At 40.1% G+C, this 23,320-nt stretch overlaps 1 protein-coding gene across 1 annotated transcript in view; it reads left to right on the top strand.

Moving 5' to 3' along the window:
• The window catches only part of LOC134537470 (exportin-4-like), a 32,453-nt gene that overhangs the window by 7,805 nt on the left and 1,328 nt on the right, over window positions 1-23,320 (top strand). Inside the window, exons 7-21 of the mRNA XM_063377936.1 lie at window positions 11-135; window positions 1,215-1,372; window positions 2,781-2,955; window positions 5,041-5,217; window positions 7,346-7,444; window positions 8,693-8,855; window positions 9,779-9,935; window positions 11,566-11,725; window positions 12,905-13,074; window positions 14,121-14,280; window positions 16,765-16,882; window positions 18,729-18,904; window positions 19,425-19,596; window positions 20,203-20,558; window positions 21,205-21,297. Coding sequence (XP_063234006.1) covers window positions 11-135; window positions 1,215-1,372; window positions 2,781-2,955; window positions 5,041-5,217; window positions 7,346-7,444; window positions 8,693-8,855; window positions 9,779-9,935; window positions 11,566-11,725; window positions 12,905-13,074; window positions 14,121-14,280; window positions 16,765-16,882; window positions 18,729-18,904; window positions 19,425-19,596; window positions 20,203-20,558; window positions 21,205-21,297 — 2,459 coding nt within the window. The remainder of the gene's footprint in view (window positions 1-10; window positions 136-1,214; window positions 1,373-2,780; window positions 2,956-5,040; window positions 5,218-7,345; window positions 7,445-8,692; window positions 8,856-9,778; window positions 9,936-11,565; window positions 11,726-12,904; window positions 13,075-14,120; window positions 14,281-16,764; window positions 16,883-18,728; window positions 18,905-19,424; window positions 19,597-20,202; window positions 20,559-21,204; window positions 21,298-23,320) is intronic.

Raw genomic sequence — 23,320 nt, 5'->3', positions numbered from 1 at the left:
ACGCGAGCACTGCCCAAGCGGCTGGTGGGCATGATGGAGTCGTCGAGCCACATGGACTCCAGCCCCACGCTGCGGCTGGGGCGCAACTGGCACGAGGTGATGCTGGACCCGGACGTCGTCGACATCTTCTACAAGGTGCGTGTCTACGCGTAGCGCTCGGTGTCGCTCCGATCCTTGCGAGCGAGCACCGTCGTTACAGCCGTACATCGTTCTAAATTAACCTTCAACCTGTTTGTCGCTGAAACGGTTAATGATGACCAGTTTTTAAAAAAAATCAACCTTTTTTTTAAAATATGTGGATTTCATTAAAAGTCAACCTCTTAGTTACTTTTATTTGTATATTACATTTACGAAATTCCTTCTTGTGCATTTTCACACACTCCATATGCTTTAAATTGTTTGCCTTCGGTCAGAGTGAACATGTTCTGTTATTTTTATTGCAAAACGTCTTTCTCCATCGCAGGAAAGCTTGGCAGAGTTATTGGTGTTATTTTTTTATAAATTTTGTTTATTAATAAAGATAGCATATTATTGAATAAGTACGTACTATTAAAGTTAAATGTTTCATGATATATTAAATCAAAAAAGTGCCATTCTGACTGGTATATGATGCACTTTTACCGCATAATTTGTTGTAAGCATGTCCAGATCAGAACTATTGGGAACAATGAAAATTTTGAAAAATTGAAAGTTTGAAAATTTTATCAGCATCGTAATATAAAAATGAATTCCTGACAACAGTTGCAAGATCGAAAAAAAAAAAAAAATAATTTTTTTCCATCTGGTTGGTACATATAGTTTGGTGCAAACTTCATATGTACTGAATAAATTATGTTAAATTAATTTAATATGTAAAAGATAATGTTTTGAAATTTTAAGTTTCAATTAAAAATACTACTTAATTTCATAATTTTAGTAGCATTTCGGCACTTTTTGGTGTATTAACTGGTATTTCAGAGTTATATGGTATATTGGCATAATTATCTGTTTTTTTTTTATTGCAATCCACCATATAATCTTGTTCCTATTGATAATACATTGCATCTGTCACTCAATCTGTGCCGGGTTACATAATGTACCGAAACAAAGTTTGTTGTAGGAAAGAGCATCGATTTTATAAGTTTTTTTTCTGAACAGATCATCACTGTTCTCACATTTAGTTTTCTGAACGTGAGAGGACGCCGGTCCACTAACGACAAGCTCTCCTTCGACAGATCCACTGGAAGGTGCGGGTCAACGCGGACCTGTCTCACCACTCGCTGGTGTGCCTGGTGCAGTTGGCGACACTGTCGGGCCGCGTGCTTGGCGAGCGCGACGACCAGCTTCGCTACCTCGCCAACTACGTCCGCAACTTCCTCCACCTCGTCACGTCGTGAGTTTCTCACCGCCGTCCAGATGGTTCCACGGCTTCGTAAACATAATCGTACTGTCAAAGTAATACGGCCACATGTCAAAAGTAGAAACTTTTAACACAATTAAACTAGAGGCTATATTATTGCAATAATGTGGTTGAATTTCAGACTTGCGTCCATCGCAACATCGTGTTTTTGACAGTTATTTTTCGAAATTCAGGTATGGCCTTATTACATCGGTAAGATTGGCAGATGTTGTTTCCATTGGCGATCTTAACTCAATTTCACATTTTTTGAGATATGGCTCTATTACTTGGACAGTGCGATATGTTCTGCAAATAAGTATAAAAATAGCTTATCTGAAATTATTTTTTGTAAGTAGTGTATGAGTGGGATTAATTTTTTTTATATATATAATTGCATCTAGTGACAATAGAAACACCTGTGCTGGTTGGGGCCAGGAGGCTTGTTTGTGGTCTAATTATGGTTACGTGGGGTGCTGATGAGTCATGTTAAACAAATATGTACACCATTTATTAAGGCAGACTGTATCTTTGGTGTAACGTGAAATTGTGTTGAGGTTAACCTAAAACTCAGAACCGAGAACCGGGAACCAATTTTTAAGAACCGGAACCGAACCGAGAACTGAGAAAAAGTAGAACAGACGCATTACTATTTCGGTTTTATCGCAATTCACCATACAATCTTGTCGCTGCCTGTGCCATGTCAAACAAAAAAAAATTTGGCACAAAGTTTTTTTTACAAGGGGTATCAAAATACATTTGAAATTGCAAAATGGTGAGCCTACTCTGCCTGTATCAAGATGAAAATTAGTATTTTTAAATAAATGTTTCTGCCTGGGACTGATCTAATGCAGGGCTTGTGCTTTTCTTTCTTCTCTTAACTATTTTTTAACTTAACCGGATGATACTATGTTAAAAAAAAATAGTTTCTGAGTGCAGGGTGTCCACAGTTGGTACTTTCGTACTAGATCTAGTACTTTTATAAGTTTTTTTTAGTGGTCTAGTACATTTACGCTCAGATCTAGTACTTTTTCCTCTTTAATATAATAATATTACAATAACTCCAATATGTTTTATTATTTAGCGTAATTATTTTTAAAAAACTATGGAATGTGTGTGTGTGTGGTGTGATTATTTTAAGTTGGAGCATTGCAATGTCATAATAACTTCCTAAATTGTTAAAACCATAACAAATTATAATTTAGTAATTTTTTTTTTCAAATCTAGTACTTTTTTTCTCGCCTAAGTTGGTACGAAATATTTTTTTTTTCCCTTGTGGACACCCTGTTTTGAGTGAGCTCCTTCCTTCACGCTGGTTCTGGAACGCATATTGTTATAAAACTTGGGATGCTCGCTGCGCGCCGTCTTGACGAGTGGGGGGTGTGGTGGGGGTCCCTGCGGGCAGGGTGGAGATCCTGGACCGGGAGGCCCTGGGGGTGTCCAACATGGTGCGCAAGCTGGTGCTGTTCTTCCCGCCGCCGCTGATGGCCGGCCTGCCGGAGGACGTGCTGCGGCCCTTCCTGGCCCAGGTCACGGCCGTCACCTGCCGCTTCGCCGAGCGCGCCGCGCAGGAGGAGCTGGTGAGCCGTGCTCGCGGTGTCCCCGTGGCTCCCTCCGTGGCCGTGGCGGGCGGCTCCCGACACTTCGGTTCTTCCCGTGAAGGAAGTTTGGATTCCCAACCTAACTTCCAGCCCAAAACCATGTTAAAGGCCCTGCCTACCTGGACTCAATACAGCGTGCAAAGCTTAAAATTAAATATATATATATATATCACGTGATTTTGAGTGGTGCCTGTTCACAAAAAAGCAATTAAGAATATGCTGAGGGCGTATGAGTAGTTCTGATTCTGTATTTTTGTTTTTAAACTGTAGTTTTGGAAGACTGAAAATGAGTGGAACATCTATTTTCGGGATAATTTTTTATTTAGGCGCAAAATACCCAGTGCAGATCCTTGTACGTTCTTAAGGGACTTTCACTGCACCTTTTATCTTCATTTCTCCGCCGTATAGTTTTATGGTGGCCATTGAAATCTGATAGTTGCTCTGTGCATGACGAGAAGTCCACAGCCTGCACTTAGAGGTGACACTGTGCTGGAAGTACCAGCTAGCGTCATACTTATCATCCCGCCTCACTAGCACAAATATACCCCTCACTAGTCTTGACCACATTCTAATTTTTTTTTTCAATACATTAATTTTCATGTAGAACCATTTCTTCAGATGTTCCTCCCCAAAAGCATTGTGTTTCGTGTTGTGCAGGAAATTTCGACAGATATAAGCTACTTGTTATCTGCTATCACTCACTAGTAGTTCATTTGATGTTTTTCACAGCTGGGTAACATATACAAATTGCTTGTTTCATGTCATTTTAGGAATTTTTCGTGATTAAATTTATAATTTGCAAAAAATTAAAAATCAAATATTGTAGATGAAGCAGAATGTTACATTTTTGTTTCATAAATTCCATGTGGTGTGATTTTCAAAATTTTTTTTGGATTTTAATATGAATTTAAGTACAGTAGATATTGTCTTACACTTTGTATTTAAAAAAAAATTCAAGTGCCGATTGGTTAGATATAAAACCTGGGGGAGATGTGTGGTACACTCAGTTTGTAATCACAAAAAAATATGGTATGGTCCTGGAAAGAAAAGCCACCAGTTTGTTTAAGGGCGTGCCTCCCATTTAAGGTCATGATTTTATATTTATATTCATCACTGATCAACTTTTACACTTTTTTTAGTTGTTTAACTTTCACGAAATGAAAAAAAAAATTATACAGCGCATACTTTTTGCATAATTAGCTGCCAAAGTCACATTTTTAACGTTTTTGGGTTTGTGCAAATAAGGAGAATTTTATTTATTGCAGAACTGGAACTTTTTAGGTTTAACTGCAATGCCACTGGCTACTTCATGATATGGTTCACATTTCTATCACAAAAACTCACTTCATGTTTCTTGGCTGTCGAAATCGTAACAAATTTGAGGATTTTGAAATGCCGGGTAAAATTTTATTAATGTTTTCTGAAAGAAATTCAAACCATTTCTTGAAGTAGCCAGTGGCATTGCAGTTAAACCTACAAAAGTTTAATTTTTTTCAATAAATTAAATTCTCCTTATTTGTACAACTTAAAAACGTTTAAAAATGTAACTTCGGCAGCTAATTATGCAAAAAGTATGCGCTGTATATATTTTTCATTTTGTGAAAGTGGACGAGTTGTTGTATGCAGTTTTAGTCACGCAGGGAAATAAGGTTACGGGCGAAGAACGTGACTGCGAGCGAGGAGAAAAATGTCAAACGGGCTGCCGACGATGTCTCAGATTTGCAGAAGATCCAGATAGGTCCCTGAATAAAAGGTGCTTCAGGCTACTGGCACAAAGTTTTTAACTACGTGGAGTACACCAGCCGAACAAAGTGTAAATCAATCCTTTTTGTAACCGAATTATAAAGAAAAATAATATTTCCAAAAAAAAAAAAATTTAAAATTATAATAATAATTTTTTAAAAAAAGTGCCGAAATACCTCATTTCCGGCACAAAAGTTGAACAATTGAAAAAGTCTAGGAGTTTACCCGTGATTGCTGTAGATATAAAATGTTGACCTGAAATGGGAAGGGCACCCCCTTGAAGCCTGCGATCGAGCGTGAGCCGTGGTGTGGTACCGGCAGATGTGCAGCGAGGACCGCATGCACGCCGAGGCATTCGACCACCTGCTGGAGGCGTGGCTGTCCCTCCTGCAGCACGCCCAAGAGCTGCCGCCCGACTTCTGCAGCCGGTCGGCCGCGCAGGTGCTGGGCACGTACGTGCGCTGCCACCTGTCCCCGCCCCACGGCTGCCGCGGGCAGGTCAGCGCTCCTCCTCTCGTCCCGACCCCCGTCACAAGGCTCGGAGGGTCTCGTGCCAAGTCGGATCGAATCGCGGATATTGTTTCTCAGAGAATCTGTACTACACCTACCTATTTTCATAAAATACAGGATTTAATTTAAAAAAAAAATATTTTTAAATGTTTGTAATGTTTGAAATGGTTAAGTGAACCAGTTGCAGGGGCGCAATAACTAAATTTCCAAGGGGGGGGGGGGGGACAATATACCTTTTTATAAAAAAAATCATCCATCCCCCTTTTTGAAGTGGGGGGTGAGAAAATTTGTATTTCAAGTTGGAAAATGGTGCTATTTAAGCAGTTTTAGTATCTAAAAATTGATTACACAACACTTTATTTGCCCCCGTTTGCCCCCACTTCAAGCTTTCAGAGGGAGGGGGGGGGGGGGGGGGAAATACCCTTCACCCCCCCCCCCCCCCCCCTTGGTTGCACCCCTTACCAGTTGGGTGTTATATATAACATCATTCAATAAAATTATAAAATAACCATGCACAATGTAAGTATTGATTATTCATAAAAGCAAAATGGAGCGACATGTTTTCGATATTTCAAGTAACCAAATTTATTCAAGCAAACCACATACAACACACAAAAAAAAAAAAACCTAAATATTTTCATGAGCAACAAATGTGAAGCTTCACATCAGACGCAAAGCTTTGCATGACAAACGGAGATTCAAATGAAACAAAAAGGATATTTCCTGGCGGAATCAAATAAAAAATATTAAAAGGAGCTTCAATTGATTTACTTAGTTGGAGTATAAGAAATAATTTAAACCATAATTTAACATTCGTTGAGGTGTCCTGTGGTTCTTTATATTTTGAATGATACTAATCATAGAGATGACATGCCGTGTTTCTACCGTATTATCTCCTGAAAAATGTTAACACCTGGTTGTGTGATTTTTAGGGACACGTATGTATCCTTATCAGTATGCTGATAGTTTTAATCAATTTTTAACGACCTGACAAACTCTTTTTTCCGTTAGCGTGGGTGTTAGTAATGGTTACATATTACAGTGTGAAATCATGCTTTATTGTACAGTATTAGTCTTCTCAAAATTTACTTGACTTGATGTAGTGTGAAAATCTCCACATAAATAACATTAGAATAATACGAAAATCCCTAAGAAATGTTGTACTCGCCCAACGAGAAAAACCTCAGTGATACAATAATTTTTCCTGATTTTCGGGATCCTGCACAGCCCTATTCGTAAACAACCAATTTTTTTTTTTTTTTTTTTTTTTAAAGTGATAGTATTTGTAATTGAATCAGATATGAAAAATAAACTATTCATTTTGATTTTAGAAAATTTTAATATTTGCACAGGCTTAGTATCCAAAGTAATTACCTTTTAATTACATTAGATTTTTAATGAAAATAAATATACCAAAGAAAGTTATAAGTTACATAGCGTACTTCGAAATCCATAATTCTGTAAAGTAAACAGTAGTTTCGTTATCAAGTATAGGTAATAAATAATTTTTGTTTTAAGTTTGGTATTCATGGAAATATAGATAATTATTCTTTCACTTTAATTTTCTTAAGGATTTGCAGCACTCGCACAAGCCTGTATGTAATAAATTTAATAATAATCATGTTGTTATAAAAATAAGTTGGTTAGAGTCCTGGTTCTATGTTCTCGATACTGAGCATGTATTTTTGTACCAAAAATTATGCAAACATATTTGGGATACATTTTCTTCTTTTTAATTTTGTAACTGTTATTACTTATTAGTCACTCAATTTTAAATTACAATTTTAGCTGTTTAAAAAATGACATTCTCCTGAAAATAAAAACATAAAATTTTGTTTCTAATTATAATACGTACAAAACTTGCAATTTGCATTGATGTTTTGCTGCTGCCATATTATTAGTTTTTATTATAATTTACTTAATCTCTTGTAAACATTATTTTTGGTGTGACTGAAAATTGTGTGTAGAACTGAGGACTGAGAAAAATTTTTAAGAATTGGAACCAAACTGAGAATGGGAAAAACGTATAACTGACACATCACCAGTAGACACGCTGTGTACATCATTGGTGTTTGCGCGTTTTTGGGAACGTGGCTAGTGTGGTTGTTGCCAGCAGGGAGCGGAACTAAACACCGAGGACATAGACGAGACGGAGGAGGACGATCGCACCAAGTTCAAGGACCAGCTGCAGATCATCGGAGTGTTCGGGAGACACGTGAGTGGTCTCTGCTTCCAACCTCTTCCCCTCTCCTCCTCCAACACTAGCCCAAAAGACGAAGCTGGGGAAATTGTTATGTGTGTGTGTGTTATGCGTGTGATGTTATGTAAAACATTACATCGTAATTTCTGCTCTAAATCAGACCTCAAAATTAGTATCCCTGCCGACAAGATGCAAACACTATTCCAACTGTTTCACTGTTTCTGCAGCGTGCGACTGAAATAGTCTCCCTGCAGAATTGTGAGGCTCAGAAACACTCCAAACTTTAAACGTAACGTTGTGAGTTACATCGTTCAGTGTCTCCAAAAGTCTGCGACCACAACTGCTTATGGGTGTGGTTAATTTTTGTAAACTCATAGTTTTTGTTTTCCTGTTTTAAGTTCTTTTAATTTTTTTAACGTTATTAACTTAGGTTTGAGTGCGGGGGTCTAGTGTAGGAGAGAGCGTCTGGAGGTTTTAAGTCTAGGAGTGAGCATCTGGAGGTTTGAGTGTAGGAGTGAGCATCTGGAGGTTTGAGTGTGGGGGAGAGAATCTGGAGGTTTGAAAGTGGGAGAGAGATTGCTGGAGGGTAGAGTATAGGAGAGAGAATACTGTAGGGTTGAGTATAGGAGAGATATTGCTGGAGGGTTGAGTATAGGAGCGAGCATTCTGGAGGATTGAGTGTAGGAGAGAGATTGCTGAAGGATTCAGTGCGTGAGCAAGCATGCTGGAGGATTGAGTGTGGGAGAGAGATTGCTAGAGGGTTGAGTATAGGAGAGAGAATGCTGGAGGGTTGAGTATAGGAGAGATATTGCTGGAGGGTTGAGTATAGGAGCGAGCATGCTGGAGGATTGAGTGTGGGAGAGAGATTGCTGGAGGGTTGAGTATGGGAGAGAGAATGTTGGAGGGTCGAGTGCAGGAGCGAGCGTGCTGGAGGGTTGAGTGTGGGAGAGAGATTGCTGGAGGATTGAGTGTGGGAGAGAGATTGCTGGAGGGTTGAGTGTGGGAGAGAGAATGTTGGAGGGTCGAGTGCAGGAGCGAGCGTGCTGGAGGGTTGAGTGTGGGAGAGAGATTGCTGGAGGATTGAGTGTGGGAGAGAGATTGCTGGAGGGTTGAGTGTGGGAGAGAGAATGTTGGAGGATTGAGTGCGTGAGCAAGCATGCTGGAGGGTTGAGTGCGTGAGCGAGCGTGCGGGAGGGTCGAGTACAGGAGAGAGATTGCTGGAGGGTCTCATGCGGGAGAGAGAATGCGTGGGCGGGCGCGCAGGTGCCGGAGCAGGCGCTGGGCCTGCTGACGGGCGCGCTGGAGGAGCGCACACACAGCCTGCACGCCCAGCTGCAGGGCGTGCAAGCCCACGCCATGAACATCTCCGACAACAACGCGCTGGCCTGCCTGTTCGAGGACCTGCACTGGCTCGTCATGATAGCAAGTGAGTGCCAGAACTTCCATCAGCTGTGATATTTAGATACCGTAGTAGCAACCTAGAGTGAACATTGAAGTTGAACGCTGGCAATTCTGCGGCACAGAACTTAATTTTCATGACCTTCATCTAAAAAAAGTGGGAAATTGACACACTTTATTTTGTTAAACTTAATCATAGCAGCTCAGTTCAACCTGAATGCCGAAACTTGTTTTTAAATTCATTTTTACATCTTACATATAATTAAGATATGATGTATCAGTTCGGGAAACACAGTTTGTAATATAAACATTGAAAGAGTTGAATGTTTTAAAATCAACGTATAATTTTTTTCATATGCATTATTTAATTTTGACCCATGAGACTTATATAACATAAGGTATATGAAGTTATGTAAGATTAGTTAGGTTTTGTGGCATCAGTTTAGTAAATAAAGTAAGTTACTTTTAACTGTTTTACATAGTAAAAAAATCAAGAACAAGAAGAAGAAAAAATATCTAAAACAAAATCATTGTAACCCAGTGCAGTATATCAAATGAACATCACCATTGACCTATTAACTAATGCCACAGCGATATAGTTGAACAAAGAGTTTTGTATTTTATGTAGGTATATTGTAACCAAATATTTCGACGAAAAATCGCCTGCCTCTATTTATGGCTTATTAGTACGTACGTCTTCCGGAGCAGAATATAACGTCACCAAAAATGTGGGGCCCTGTATCGTAAGTGCCTCACAGGGAGCATATATTCAGATTCGAGTGGTATATTCAAGGTATTCTTTGTTGTTCAAATTTGAGATTCATGTTAGAGAAAATTGGTGTTATACCTGCTTATCAGTATTTTAAACATGGGGGAAAAATATTGATATCAATGAAAATGAAATATTATTTTGACTGTGAGTCTGAGCGCTCAGTGGTTGGGTGAGCGCAGGTCACGTGCTGTGCATGGAGAGCGACGGGGAGTGCCCCCTGGTGCCGGCCGAGATGATGCGGCACAGCATGAAGCAGGCTGCGCCGATGCAGAACGACGTGCAGCGCCTCGTCTACGACCCGGGGGCCACCCCGCCCGACATGGACCACGTGCTCAGGTGCGGCCACGTCCTGTTGCCGGGGGCACAAGCAGGGGCGATGATCTTTAAGAACTGGAACCAAACCGAGAGCCGGGTAGAAACCGACAAATTCACTAAGTAATGAACCTGCAACCGAATACGAATATTTTGACGTGGCGTACCTCGTGATTTTTTTCTAATGTTGAGGTTAAATCATTTTTGCGACACAAACACGACCACATAGTTCAAAAGAAGAGCAATACTGTGAATTTTTAACATGTTAACATGCAAATACGTATTCAAAGATATTTTTTTACCACTGTCTTGCAAAAGGGTAGAGGAAAAAAATTCGGCTGGATGATCCTAAACGCAGACTGGATTTAACACCTTTGGGGCCATAAATAACATTTGTGGTGTTGGCTAACTGCGGGAAGAGAACCTGCCAAGCAGTTAAGAATGGATTATAACTTGTCGGCAAGTTTTTCACGCAGATTACATATATGCTGCAAGTACCAGTTGATCGTCGGCTACCCCACCTCCTTTTTAAAGTAACTGCCGCAGCGATGTTTATCTTTTGACAGTTCAGCCAGTCATTTCTTCCCCATAGTTTTTTTCTGTAATTTTTTTTAAAGGAGAGAGAGGTCAACTCATGTTCCGTGGAGGGACAATACCGCTGATGTCTTGCTAAAGTTTTACTACAATGTGTCCAGTATTACGTGATACATTTTTAGCAGGATTTTGTGAACATTTAGACTTTTGTGGCTGGAAATTCTTATAAAAATTAACAGAATTATTTTTTTTGTACATAATTAGTAAGGCTGATGTCAGTACTCAGCTGTCAAATTCTAAATGTTAGCTAAAGGAGCGGACAAAATGGTCTCGTGTTATGGAAAGAGTGTATCTTCTTTTTCCCTTCATCCCTTCACGTATGCAAACCTAAAAATCTTTAAATGTGTCCCGGATTACATTGTCACACACAGAGAACAGTTTACAGTACTTAGCTGTCAAATTCTGAATGTTAGCTAAAGGAGCGGTCAAAATGGTCTGATGTTGTGAAAAGAGTGTACCGTATCTTCTTTTTCCCCTTCATCCCTTCACGCAAGCTAACCTAAAAAAACAACTTTAAATGTGTCCCAGGTTACAGTGCCACACAGAGAACAGTTTACAGGCAAACTAATTATGTTACTGAATTTTAAAAAAAAAAGTGTTGGGTAGTAGATTTCGAGTAAAAGAGAATTTTTTTTTTTCTTCCCTTATTTATGAAAACTGATAATGCAGGATGAACTTTTACAGTTCCGTGTATGTTCAGGTCAATGGACTGTGTTCATTGGCTGCAAGTTTGTTTCTCGACAAAGTTTCAAGTGATTTGGTATAGATAGGTAGGGGCCTGAAAAATTTGCGGTTTCGATGACCTTCGGGATAGTCTACACAGTCCTCTGTACACTCGGGCAAGTAACACAAGTTCGTTGGCTGCCGACTTGCGAGTCGTCCCAGCTGGTTTGCCCGTGATTCGTTAACTTCTTTGATTGAGGGTTTCTCACCGGCCCAGAGTCGCCCCCAGACGAACAGTGAGCCAATAGCAAAAGCAGCTTGAAGGTATGTGTGTATGAATTTCAGACTATCGCGAAATGAATCCTTACCTTGCACTGAATCGTTGCGTCGTCGCCAGGCTGGTGGTGGCGGTGCTGCGGCTGGCGGGCGTCGAGCAGTGGGCGCACGAGGCTCGCCTCAGCCACCTGCTCAGCCCCGAGCTGGCCTGCAGCGTGGCCTGGTTCCTGCGCCGCTGGGCGCTGTCCTACCTCATGCCTCCCGAGACCTACTACTCCGAGGTGGGTCTCCGTCTCTCGTGCCGAGATGTCGGCTTTCGCACCGTGTTTACAGGCGTGCGGGTCGCACAGTTCGTGCAGATTTATTTATTTTTGTAAAATTTACTGCGATCCAGATGCCAATTCTACATTTTGGTAAAAAAAAAAAAAATTAAAGTTATCATTGCACTGTTGCGGTTTTACCGTGTGCTTGAATAACTAGCCCGTGTTCGTTTTAAATAAATATTTTATGAGTAGAGACCTGCAAAATTCGCGGATTCATTCGGTGATAGGCTAGAATTCAAACACATATGCCTCTTAGATCATTTTGGTGTCGGCTTACTGTTCATCTGGACGAACCTCAACCAGTTACAAACCCTCAACCAAAGAAGGATCGAATTACAGACAAACCAGCTGAGACGACTTACAAGTTGGCAGCCAATGAACTTGCGTTATTTGCCCGACTGTACAGGTGTATGTGCAGTCTATCCTGAAGGCCATCGAAACCGCGAATTTTGCAGGTCTCTAGTTATGAGTAACTATATAGTTTTCTAATTAAAATATCTCAGCAGTGCTTGTAAAGTTGTAAAGCATGACAAAACAGTTGTAAAGGGCATGCTAGTTTTTACTGAAAGAACTGACAAAAAAAATTGACAGGGAAGTAGTGTGCGCAAGTCACACTCCTTTGGCTATTTCTGACTTTGAGGCATTCATTTGGAGAGTTATATAGATTGCATTTATTTTGGGGATTGCAGCTTTTGAGTTTAGCTTTCAAGGTGTGCCATACAACTCACTCAACTCCTAATACACAGGGCGATTAAAGAAACCAAGCATCAGTGCTGTTATCACCAAACGGTAGTAGAAAGGTAAGCCTTTCGTAAAGTTATTAAAATTAAATCTAAATCATGTAATTATTTTTCTAGCTCTTTAATTATTAAGTATTTTGATAACCTATGTAATTTTTAAATTATTTAATGGATTAATTACCTTGCTGCTGTACAGGAGTGAGTGTTAATTTTGTGTAGAGTCTAGTATCTGGGCTTAAACTTGTTGGCGTTGGTTTGACGTGTGTTTTGTTGTGTTATCGAGTTACTGGTGGTTGTGCCGGGAAGTTGGCAGCTCTGGTTGTGGCACGCGTAGGCTCCCGCTCCCCCCCCTCCCCAGTCCCGTACCCGGTCCATGATGCGGCGGGCCTTTTCGCAGGTGAGCGTGGCGCTGCTGGTGACCTTCGGCAAGGACTCGGCCAGCTCGGAGTGGGCCGTGCAGTTCCTGCTGTGCAAGGTGGAGTCGAACCTGCGCCACTTCCACACGGAGGCCGGCGTCGTGGAGGAGACTGTGGCGCTGCTCGTCACGCTCTGCGAGGCCTACGACAAGTGAGTCCCGCCGCGCGTCGCCCAGGGACCAGATTACACGTCGAGTTGCGATGAAACACACACACCCCCTCTCTCTCTCTCTATCTATCTCTATCTCTATCTCTCTCTCTCTCTCTCTCTCTCTATATATATATATATATATATATATATATATATATATATATATATATCTCTATATATATATATATATATATGAAGATTGAAGTTGATGGGTTCTTAACCCTACAGTGACAAAATCTGATGTTCTTTCTCTGGTATGTAGACATCAGACAAGCGGTATCGATTGATGATTGGTTGGGTGCGCAAGCAGCCTCGTCATCGGAGACAGGAATAGCTGGCTGCTCTCTCTTCCTTGGTGTCACATCTGTGCAATACTTGCTTCCTACATCACAATACTCACCCTTCACTCTTTTCTCCGCTCCCCACGCAGCGGGTGTGTAAGGCGTGAGGTAAAGTGTTAATTATTGCAGGAGTCTGCAAATCCTTTTTTTTTTTTTTTTTTTTTTTTTTTTTTTATTTGAATATGATTTCAAATTGAATCTCAAATTATTCACTAATATCAAATATTTTTAAAATCAAATTTTAACTTACAGTGAAAATTTCTTTTTACACACTTTACAGGAGTCCAAGAAAAATTATTTCAAAATAAAGTAGAATGGAAAATAAATATTAATACATATGGAACCATTATTGAGAGGTGTGAAATGAACAATAAAAAAAAAATTCAGAATTTTTTTTTAAAAAAGTAAAATTTATTTTGGAAATTTTTTTTTTATCTAAGTGTTTATATATACATAAAAATTGAGTATTACTAATAACTTTAATTTGTTAGCTTTATAAAAGGTTCATATTTTTAATATTTTTTTCTTGTGACTTTGTCCCTCTTGGTGTAGGTATTGGTAACGAATCCGTAATTTAAAAAATGAATAATTGGATTAAAAATGTTGAATTGAATATGAAATGGTTCAAGGATGTTGAATCTCAAACGATTCCCGAGCACGGAATGTTCGAGGCGTACTCACGGGCACCGGTGACGTTGTCGGCAGGAGCGTGCAGGTGGTGAAGAGCAGCGCGCTGGGCGACATCCTGGCGTTGCAGGCGTCGCTGGCGCTGCCCCAGAGCGCCAAGCGGGGGCTGTTTAAGGCGCTGGCGCTCGCGGGGGCCGCCGTCGACGAGCGGCAGCCCCGCGCGCAGTACTGGACCCAGGTCCGTGCAGTCTCCGACCTTCCCCGTGATCCCGTAGAAACCTTCCGATATCTACCCTTTCAGAACTTTCCTGATGGCTGTTCATCCCGTATCTTGTAATTAAGACGTAAAGTACATATTTATTTAGTAACATTTAATTTGGTATTCTATCATTTATTTATCAGTCACACGGTGTATTAATTATTTTATCATTTACGTACTCGGTATGTTGTTTTCAGGAGGGAGGGGGGTTAGGGGTTCAAACCCCCCCTCCCCCCCCCCTTAGCAGCAAATCTTTAATTAATTTCTTATTCATCACTCAAACAAATTTGATATTAAAATTAATAAAAATTTTACCATTACAATATTAAATTTAAGTACCGAAAACTGCTAAAATAGCACTATTTTACACCTTAAAATCCAAATTTTCCCTTTAATACGGGGAGGGGGGGGGGGAGGGGCATGCTTCTTAACACCCCCCATACACAAATCCTGGCTACGCCACTGGTTGTTTTTAATTTGTTAATTGTTATTTTTTTTCGAAATGAGCAGAGTTTCATGAAATTCTGTGAATTGGTTTTATTTGTAATACATTGGCTGTTAAAATGAACTCATAGTTCATTAATGAAACCTCATGTTTTACCTGCAAGCAGTTATAGAAAAAACTGTGTGCATCTTGCTGAAGGTTTAGTTTGGTTTTTTTTTTTTTTTTTTAATTTTGTGGCAAAGAATGGTTTTATGTATGGGTGTGCGGGAATAGGTTTTTGTACTGCGGGAAATTTTCGGGAAAAATAAATTATTCCCGCGGGAAACGGGTCGGGATCGGGAAAATAAAAAAAAAAGCAAATTTTTAATTCTAATATGAGAAGATGGCCATTTAAACGTTTCTTGCAAAGTTAGTTGTTTTTTTGCTGCTATTTCTTTTGTCTGCTTCACTTGCCCTTTTTTCAGCGGCGACTTCATATTTTTAGCATCTTCAAATTCTTTTTTTATAGAGGGATGTTTATTGAGATGTCTTAGTAATCCAGACGTGCTACCATGTTCACATCTCAAAAAATTTTCACACGAGACACACTTTTCCAGGGATTTACTGTCTGTCAGACGTTCAAAATACTTCCAAACACTTTTAGGTTTACAAGTAACAAGCTTATCGGTTGCGACCTCCATTATTTGTAGGCTGCTAGTTTGTTTTAATATACAACGGCATCGAAAATAGGAACATATACTTTGCACAAGCCTTAATAACGTAACGTCAGCCGACAAAGCCCGCCAAACTAAACAGTAAACAACTATTTTTTTCTCCCAAAGCAAAATTATAGATGTTTAGATACTCGTGAGCAGTGGTGTAAAACTTATGTGATTTCATATTTTTCGAAGTGCCAATACAGTTCTCTACATCGCCACTGCTATCAAGTAATGAGAACGGTTACGCTTCGTTATGTAACGCAAGTCTAGTATTTCTTATATCTTTGGCGAAAAGGTTGGATGCGCATGTGTTTTGTTTGTGTCTAAGGAACCACAGTGGTTTTAGGTTAAATATTCGATGGTGATGGCAATAACGTTATATAACTGACTATTCACGTATCTTGCAAATTTGTACCCTTGAAGAAATATATTTATGAACGCATACAATATTTAAGGTACTCCATGTACGTATTTTATATTCCAATTAGATATGTGTAAACGATTATCATAATTCACTGCACACCACAGCTGTCGCTACGATCGGCATACGTTTAAAAGATGTTTTGCGTTTAAATATTACGGAAACCCTTCAAAAATGTACGAATCCATAAAAAATATTGTTGTAAAAACAGTTTGAATTGATAGAAAACATTTTCACATGATTAGTAAATTTTTGTAAATTTTTAAACAATTTCCCGAAAAATTCGGGAGTAATAAAATTCCCGCCCGGCATTTTGGGAAGCCTATTTTCCCGACTTTTTTCCCGAAGCGTCGGGATCCCGCACACCCATAGTTTTATGTGCTCTTCAATAGCATACCTCTCAAAATTCAAAATTAAGCTACGACACACTGGTGGGTCACATATGCCTTTTGATATAATTTTTTTGGCAGAAATATGTCAGATGAAATAAAATAATATTTCGGGTGGTTGGTGAGGTGGTGGGGTTGTGGTGGTGGGGGGGGGGGGGTGGAACTGGGTAAGGTATTGTTTTAAGGTCAGAGATGATTATGTTCAGAATTGTGCAAAAAAAAGTTTCCAATAAACTTTATTTAGTCAGTCAAAGAATTTTGAATACAATTAAAAGTGCACGTCAACTATATGAGTCAAGTTTGAGGAACCAGTTGCACTTGTAAAATAGGTAGGTCTGCTATACAAAATTTATGCTGTCGCTTTCTGATCGGTGTGAATAGTAACGAATGTGTTTATGGGGTGTGAGCCCAAGGGTCGGGTGGGAGGTGTGTCCGGAGTGAGCCCGCTGGTAGCCCGGCGGGACTCGAACCCGGGCGGCCTCGGCTGACCGCGCTCCGCGCTCTGCGCAGGTCCTGAAGCCGCTGCAAGACCGCTTCAAGGCGCTCATCTGCCGGGAGAACTTCGGCAAGCTTTTGCACGAGGAGAGCGTGCGTCTCGAGATCATCGACATACTCGAGTCCCTCATAGGCGAGTGTCTGGGACAACACCTAGCAGATTGTCAAACATTTTTTGACGTGACGTCCAATAAATCGATGAACGCCGGCTGCACGCACAAAAAAGTGTCCCGTTACGCTCATTGTACGCTTGCGCCGCATCTATCTCTCTTCCACTCAATTGGAACAACCATCGATTTGACTTTTTCGAGGCACATTAAACTTGAAACACTCCCATTCGTTTCCTACTTTTCCTATCATCGTCCTATCCTTAACAGAATAACACAGATTGGAAGAAGTTAAATAGCAAACATGTATAAAAGTTACAGTTAAAACAATCTGTTCGTTAAAGTAATAAACATATTTGAACTAATGAGTGCAAATAAAAGTAAATTTATCAATTAAATTGTAGATTTCATTTCACTCCTTTGTATCCATACAAAATAGTGATAATTCAATAAAAATGATTCAATTTTATTCATAAAAGTATGCAATCATTTCATCAATGTTTTGTCATGACGTCACGTTAAACTATCGTCCGTAAACCGACTTTACAGATAATCAATTTTTTTTTAAATTTTATTAAATATTTTATGTGAAACAAGTAATGTCACAGCACAACACTTAGAAAATAAAAAGCTAGAGTATAAGGGAGTAGACATTTGAGAAACCCAGCTTCAATCCTCGACTGCAGCTTGATGGATGAGAAGTGTAGTCGTAGCTGGCACTAACATAAAATAAATAAATTATAGGCTGATAAAATAAATAAGGAAAAAAAAATTGAGTTCGGGTTTACCATAAAGGGCTACTCTTAACATAAATAATACAGGAATTTTTTTTAATTTTTCTTTAATAACTCTTAACAGTTTATTGGCATCCTTGTGTAGCAAATGGAGTTTATTGGCATCCTTGTGTAGCAAATGGAATATCAAACAAAAATTGCAGAAATAAAATTATAAATGTGATATATGACACTTACTGGTTAACTATTTATTTCCTTATTTTATTTAAATTTCTGCAGTATATTTAAGTTGCCTTTTATTACTGTTTATTTAATGCATGCTGTAATTTTATTTAATTGAATATTTTAATATATTAAGTTGGATATTTAGTTTAAGAATTAGGTAAATCTTCTTCTTACAACCTGTCAGGTTGGCATCCAGAACATGAGACTTTAATTTGTATTTTTATTTAATTTTAAGTATTATTTACTGTAGATGTTTTACGTATTTTTATCTTTAATTTTAAGTGCTTCTTTAAAACAGACTTCGTGGACATGCATATAATTATTAGTGTGTGGTTGAGAAACTAAAACAGCGGGTGGGCGTGATTTTAATTCCTAATAATGGATAGAGTCAGTCTAACTGTCATTATTAAATTAATTATAACAATTGTATATACAACTATGTTAAACTAAAAATAACAGATTTAAAAAAAAAAAAGATTTTTTTTTTTGGACAATATATGTTCTTGAATAGTATCTTAACTAAACTAAAAACATTTGAATTCCTATCTAATGTTTTCTTTTAATGAAAGGTTGTTTAAATACTGAATATATGAAACCATGTGGAGCAATTATGTTGTTAGTAGGAGTAGTTGTATGTGTATGCTGTGTTTTGTGCAGTTTAATTTAAAGCCTGTGAGCAAGTTGAACCGTCAGCTTTTTCCAGGAAACTAACAGACGCAACCTTTAAAACTGGGTTTTCCAATTTATCGGGCAAAATGCTGAAAAGGACTACAAACACACATCTTCCCTTACTGTCTGTGTGGTTTCATCACTAAGTATGAATGGTTTCCTGTTCTCGACCAGTTTGAGGGTTCGGTCCAGGGCGCGTGGGAAGCGCCTGTGTCACGCCCGGTCGCGGCGGTTTGCGTTGCAGGGGTGACGCAGGGGTCCCAGGCGGGCACGGTGGCCTCGCTGTTCGGCCTGCTCCACCCGCTGCTGTCGGAGAGCGCGGCCCTGGTGGCGGCCTGCCACAACTACCAGCTGGTGGTGGAGCTGGTGCTGGAGCTGTACTGCGAGTGCTCCCGCAGCATGCTGCACTACCTCTCGCAGGTAGAGCTTGCACTGCAGTCCAAATATATCCTTGCGCCGAAGCTTCCGTGGAATCTTCCATCGTGTGATCAGGCCTTAACACCATGGCCATGTAGTGTCTGCGAGGATTGATTAGTTGGCGTGGGTTTGAGAGAGAGAGACAGAGCAAGTGCATGGAACAAGCAAGCAACAGTTGAAACCGAGATGGCATCTTTTTAATTACAACTGCTTAAAAATAAAAATAAATATAGTATTATGCTACTGATTAAATGTGACAGGAAAATCCATTTCCGAAATTTTCATTCTAAATTCTACTTTAGAAAATACAATATTTCAGACACATTTTTTTAAAATTTTTAGTCGCTGTTGTATGTGTGTTAACAGACCACACCGGAAGGGAGGAAAGTGGCAGAGTTTTGTGCATCGGAAAGAGAGAGAGTAAATTTCCATTCAAATGCCTGCTGTAAGCTAAGGATGAGACGCTCTGCGGTAGTAACCTCCCCAGCTCACGAGTCCCGACGCGCGTCGTGTGGCGTTGCAGGGGGACAGCCGCCGCATGTACCAGGTGTGCCTGCAAGCCATCCAGAACTACGGGCGCTGCAACGTGGGGCGCCTGAGCAAGGAGGCGTCGGCCGAGGACGACACCTACCACGACATCCTGCTGCTCATGGACCTGCTGATCAACATCCTGTCCAAGGACGTCATCAACCTGAGTGAGCCGGTGACAGTGTTGTTGTCCGCGCGGGCTTGTCTGGACACTTTTGTGGTCGAGCTGTTGTACTGCCCGTTCTCTGGGAACGAAAGAATGCATCAATACTAATAACAGTGAATTTGTATCTGCAGCCTGTATCCGTAACAACGATACAGTTTAGAGAGCCCATTGAAGAAAAAAAATCATTTAAAGAAAAATTTGCCAAACTGTTTAAGGCTAGGTAAACACAAAATAAATTTTCCTCGACATGTTAGGTGCGCGGGGAAAAAAGGGGATATGTCAAGATTACTTAAATTAAGATATTAAACATTTGAATGTCTTCCAAGTATGCGAGATCAGTAATTAATGATTCGAAAAGTTCAGTGCCATAGAATGACACACAAGGGTGCTAGACTTTAACCCATTTGGACCAATTTGTAGAGCTTGTTCTCCTTTATTTCAATACCATGAAAAACCATTTTTGCGATTATTTGACTTATCCCCTTATTCCAGCGCACCCGCGATATATTTGCTATAAAAAAACTTTATTCAAACCCTGCCTACCTTGCTTTGCGATCGACGTGTTGGGAGCCCAGGGTGAACACCTGGGAGGGGTGGTCGTTCGCAGACGGCGGGAGCGCGGACGACGAGGACGCGCCGGCGGTCTCCGCGGCCGACGTGTGCATGTGCGGCCTGGGCGTGGTGATGCCGCTCATGACGGCGGAGCTGCTCAAGCTGCCCGCGCTCTGCCGCCAGTACTACAAGATGGCGACCTTCCTGTGCGAGTTCTACCCGGAGAAGGTGTTCGCCCTTCCCGGGGACCTGCTGGCGGCGACGCTGCGCTCGCTGCAGCTGGGGCTGTCATCGCTGGGCGAGGACGTGGTGGTGCTGTGCTGCGACTGCCTGCAGGTGCTGGCCGCCGACCTGCACCAGGGACGCCTGCCCGGGGAGCCCGCCCACCAGGCCCTGCGCCCCTTCCTGCCCGTGAGTGCGCCCCGCACACCTCAGACAAACATTACCCTGAACTCACGCGATGGGTGAGACCAAGCGATAACCGTGCTAGTCGAATTCGCTTAAATCGGGGTACAATTTTACATATAAAATACATTAAAAATTATCTTTGATCAGGACCAGCAACTAAACTTTTTAAAAAAATCTTAGATAATACAATAAATGACATCATTATGAATTGCAAAAAAAATTTAAACCAAAATTTCCAAGATTGAGCATTTTTCACAGCTTCAAGAATTTTTTCTGCACTGTTTATAATTTTTCCGATTGTTGATACCGGATTTCTAACTTCGTTCGCAAATTTTTATTTTTGCATCAAAGTTTTTGATAATATTAGTTTTATATTCCAAATAATATGTTTTTCTCTTGTTGTTTGATGCAGAATACTCAGTTCTACTTTGTTTGGAAGACATAATAGAGTCTGTGAAGTCTTTGTAGATATAACGAAAACACAGTACATATAAATAACACTAAATAATAATTTGCAACTACATGTTTACATGATAGGGGGTTTTAGTTCTTCAGAGAAATTCTGGATTTGGTTGTGGGGAAAAAAAAAACTAGTGTTCTTCACAGTTGATGAGATGTAGCTTTGATGAAATGGTGTGTTGGTCAACAGCTGCTGATGGACCTGATCCTCTCGCACCAGATAAAGTCTGACCACTTCTCTGCAGCCAGCGCCGCCCTCTACACACTCATCTGCTGTTTCCAGGTATGCTGTCGACGACCTTCAGTGCCTGCCCTTGATGGTGTCTTTGTTCCAGCACGTACTGGACCACTGCCGTGCCAGATTAGTGATTTGCAAGCTTGTCAAACGTATAAATATTTTTAACTGGAATACTAAAGAATAATTAATACAGTAAAATTTTATCTAAAATTAGTAGAAATAAACTAAGTAGCTGCTGTATGGCAAGAAAAAATATACACGAGCATAAGTGTTTAAAATAGGGATGGGCCGGTCGAATCCTCGAATCCTCGAATCCCACCGAATCTCTAGTATTCGAAAGATTCGAAATTCGAGGGAAAAGATTCGGGATTCGAGGAAAAATATTGATGTAAATGTAGTGTACTTTAAAAACTTCAATGCTTACAATTTACTTGGCCTGTTTACATTTTCCTTGGAACACATCCTATTGAGGTACAGTAGAACCTCGTTAATACGTGATGGTTGGGACCGAGATAATCACGGATTACTGAATTTCACGGACTAGCGATTAAAAGCCCAGAAGGTCTTGTCAAGCTTCTCAGACACCGGCGTGCAGCTGGGTTAAGGTCAAGGTCATGTGACGTAACATCTCTCGAGGCTTACTGCGCCTTGGCAGCAGATGGATAAAAAATAGTAAACTCCCTATTATTCGTGTTAATTGGGACCCGCCGATGCCCGGATAATTGAAATCCTGTAAAAAATAAAAATAAACCCGGATAATCCGTTCACGGTAAGGGCCGGCCGTCTTCGAATTAGTGTCTTGGCTTAAAAAAAAAATACAGCACTGCCTAGCCATTAGTTCACGGTCATTTACAACAGCTGAAGAGAGAAAGATAAGATTGTGCTGACCTTGCACCCCCCCCCCCCCCCTTCGTACAGCCGAATGCCAACCTGACACGTCACTCGCCAGGCGCCTGCCGTGCGTTGGCGGGTGGAAACAAACAAAGGGAGACGGGAAGCAGAAGTCAGGACATCCCCCTCAAGTTTAAAGAGTGACAAATGTGACAGCTGAAAGGGGGGCGACACATAGGATCGGTACAAACAGCGTTGCAGGGTTTGACGGCCGGCCCACGCGTTGGCTTGTAGTGTTTGCCGCCGGCCCGCATGACATTAATTTTAAGCGCTGACAATTTTTACTTCCCTTTTTTTTTCTTCTATTTTAAATCGTCCCGGACTATCCGATTCCCGAATTAGCGCATCACGGATTAACGAGGTTCTACTAAATTGTACTTTTAATTTGTTATTATATAAAAAAATTATGAAGCATGTACTGATTTGGGAAACTTACTTTATATTCATGAACATGGATGCATTGTCGCTACATTGGCATTAAATAAGGCATAAATCACATATGTATTCTCAGAGTATGTAAAAAAATAAAATAAAGCACATTTAGGATCTAGACTAGTACATAATATTAATCTTTTTTTTTTTTTAAATAACTTTACCGAGAAATCTGTTACTTAGTAATACAACAATAATGCCGACTTTCATCACAAGTTACGGTCGCACATGTAGTAATAACAATGAAATAATGAATGACAAAAATGAATACATAATACAATTATTATTTTAATCGCAATTCAATTTTAAATATTCTGATACACATTCTATTTATGAATTTTTTTAGGACCAAGTTTGGTTTGTATAGACTATCAACGTTAAAATATATAGGTATTATCCGAGAATTCCATGATGGCCAACCAATGGATTTGTTAGCCAATCATTTTGAGCAACAAAAAAATAACTAATATTAATATAAAGAATTTTAATGCGTAAACTAGAGAAAACACCCAGTCACTTTTAACTTGGGGCATATTAATCACTATGCTTTAGTGAGGCTTAATTTTAAAAGACGCACGACAATATTTCTTATGGCCTTTCAGTTGCCATTATATTTCAGGAAATTGTTTATCTTCATTTGGGACTTTAAACAAATATCAAGTTGGTAACTACAAAATATTGTTCCGTCGGATATTGAATTTCATTTTCCGATTTCCGTGGATACATGAATCACTGTACTCACAGA

Source organism: Bacillus rossius, chromosome 12 (genome assembly GCF_032445375.1).
Source record: "Bacillus rossius redtenbacheri isolate Brsri chromosome 12, Brsri_v3, whole genome shotgun sequence".
NCBI lineage: Eukaryota > Metazoa > Arthropoda > Insecta > Phasmatodea > Bacillidae > Bacillus > Bacillus rossius.
This window is presented reverse-complemented; position numbering and strand designations above follow the sequence as displayed.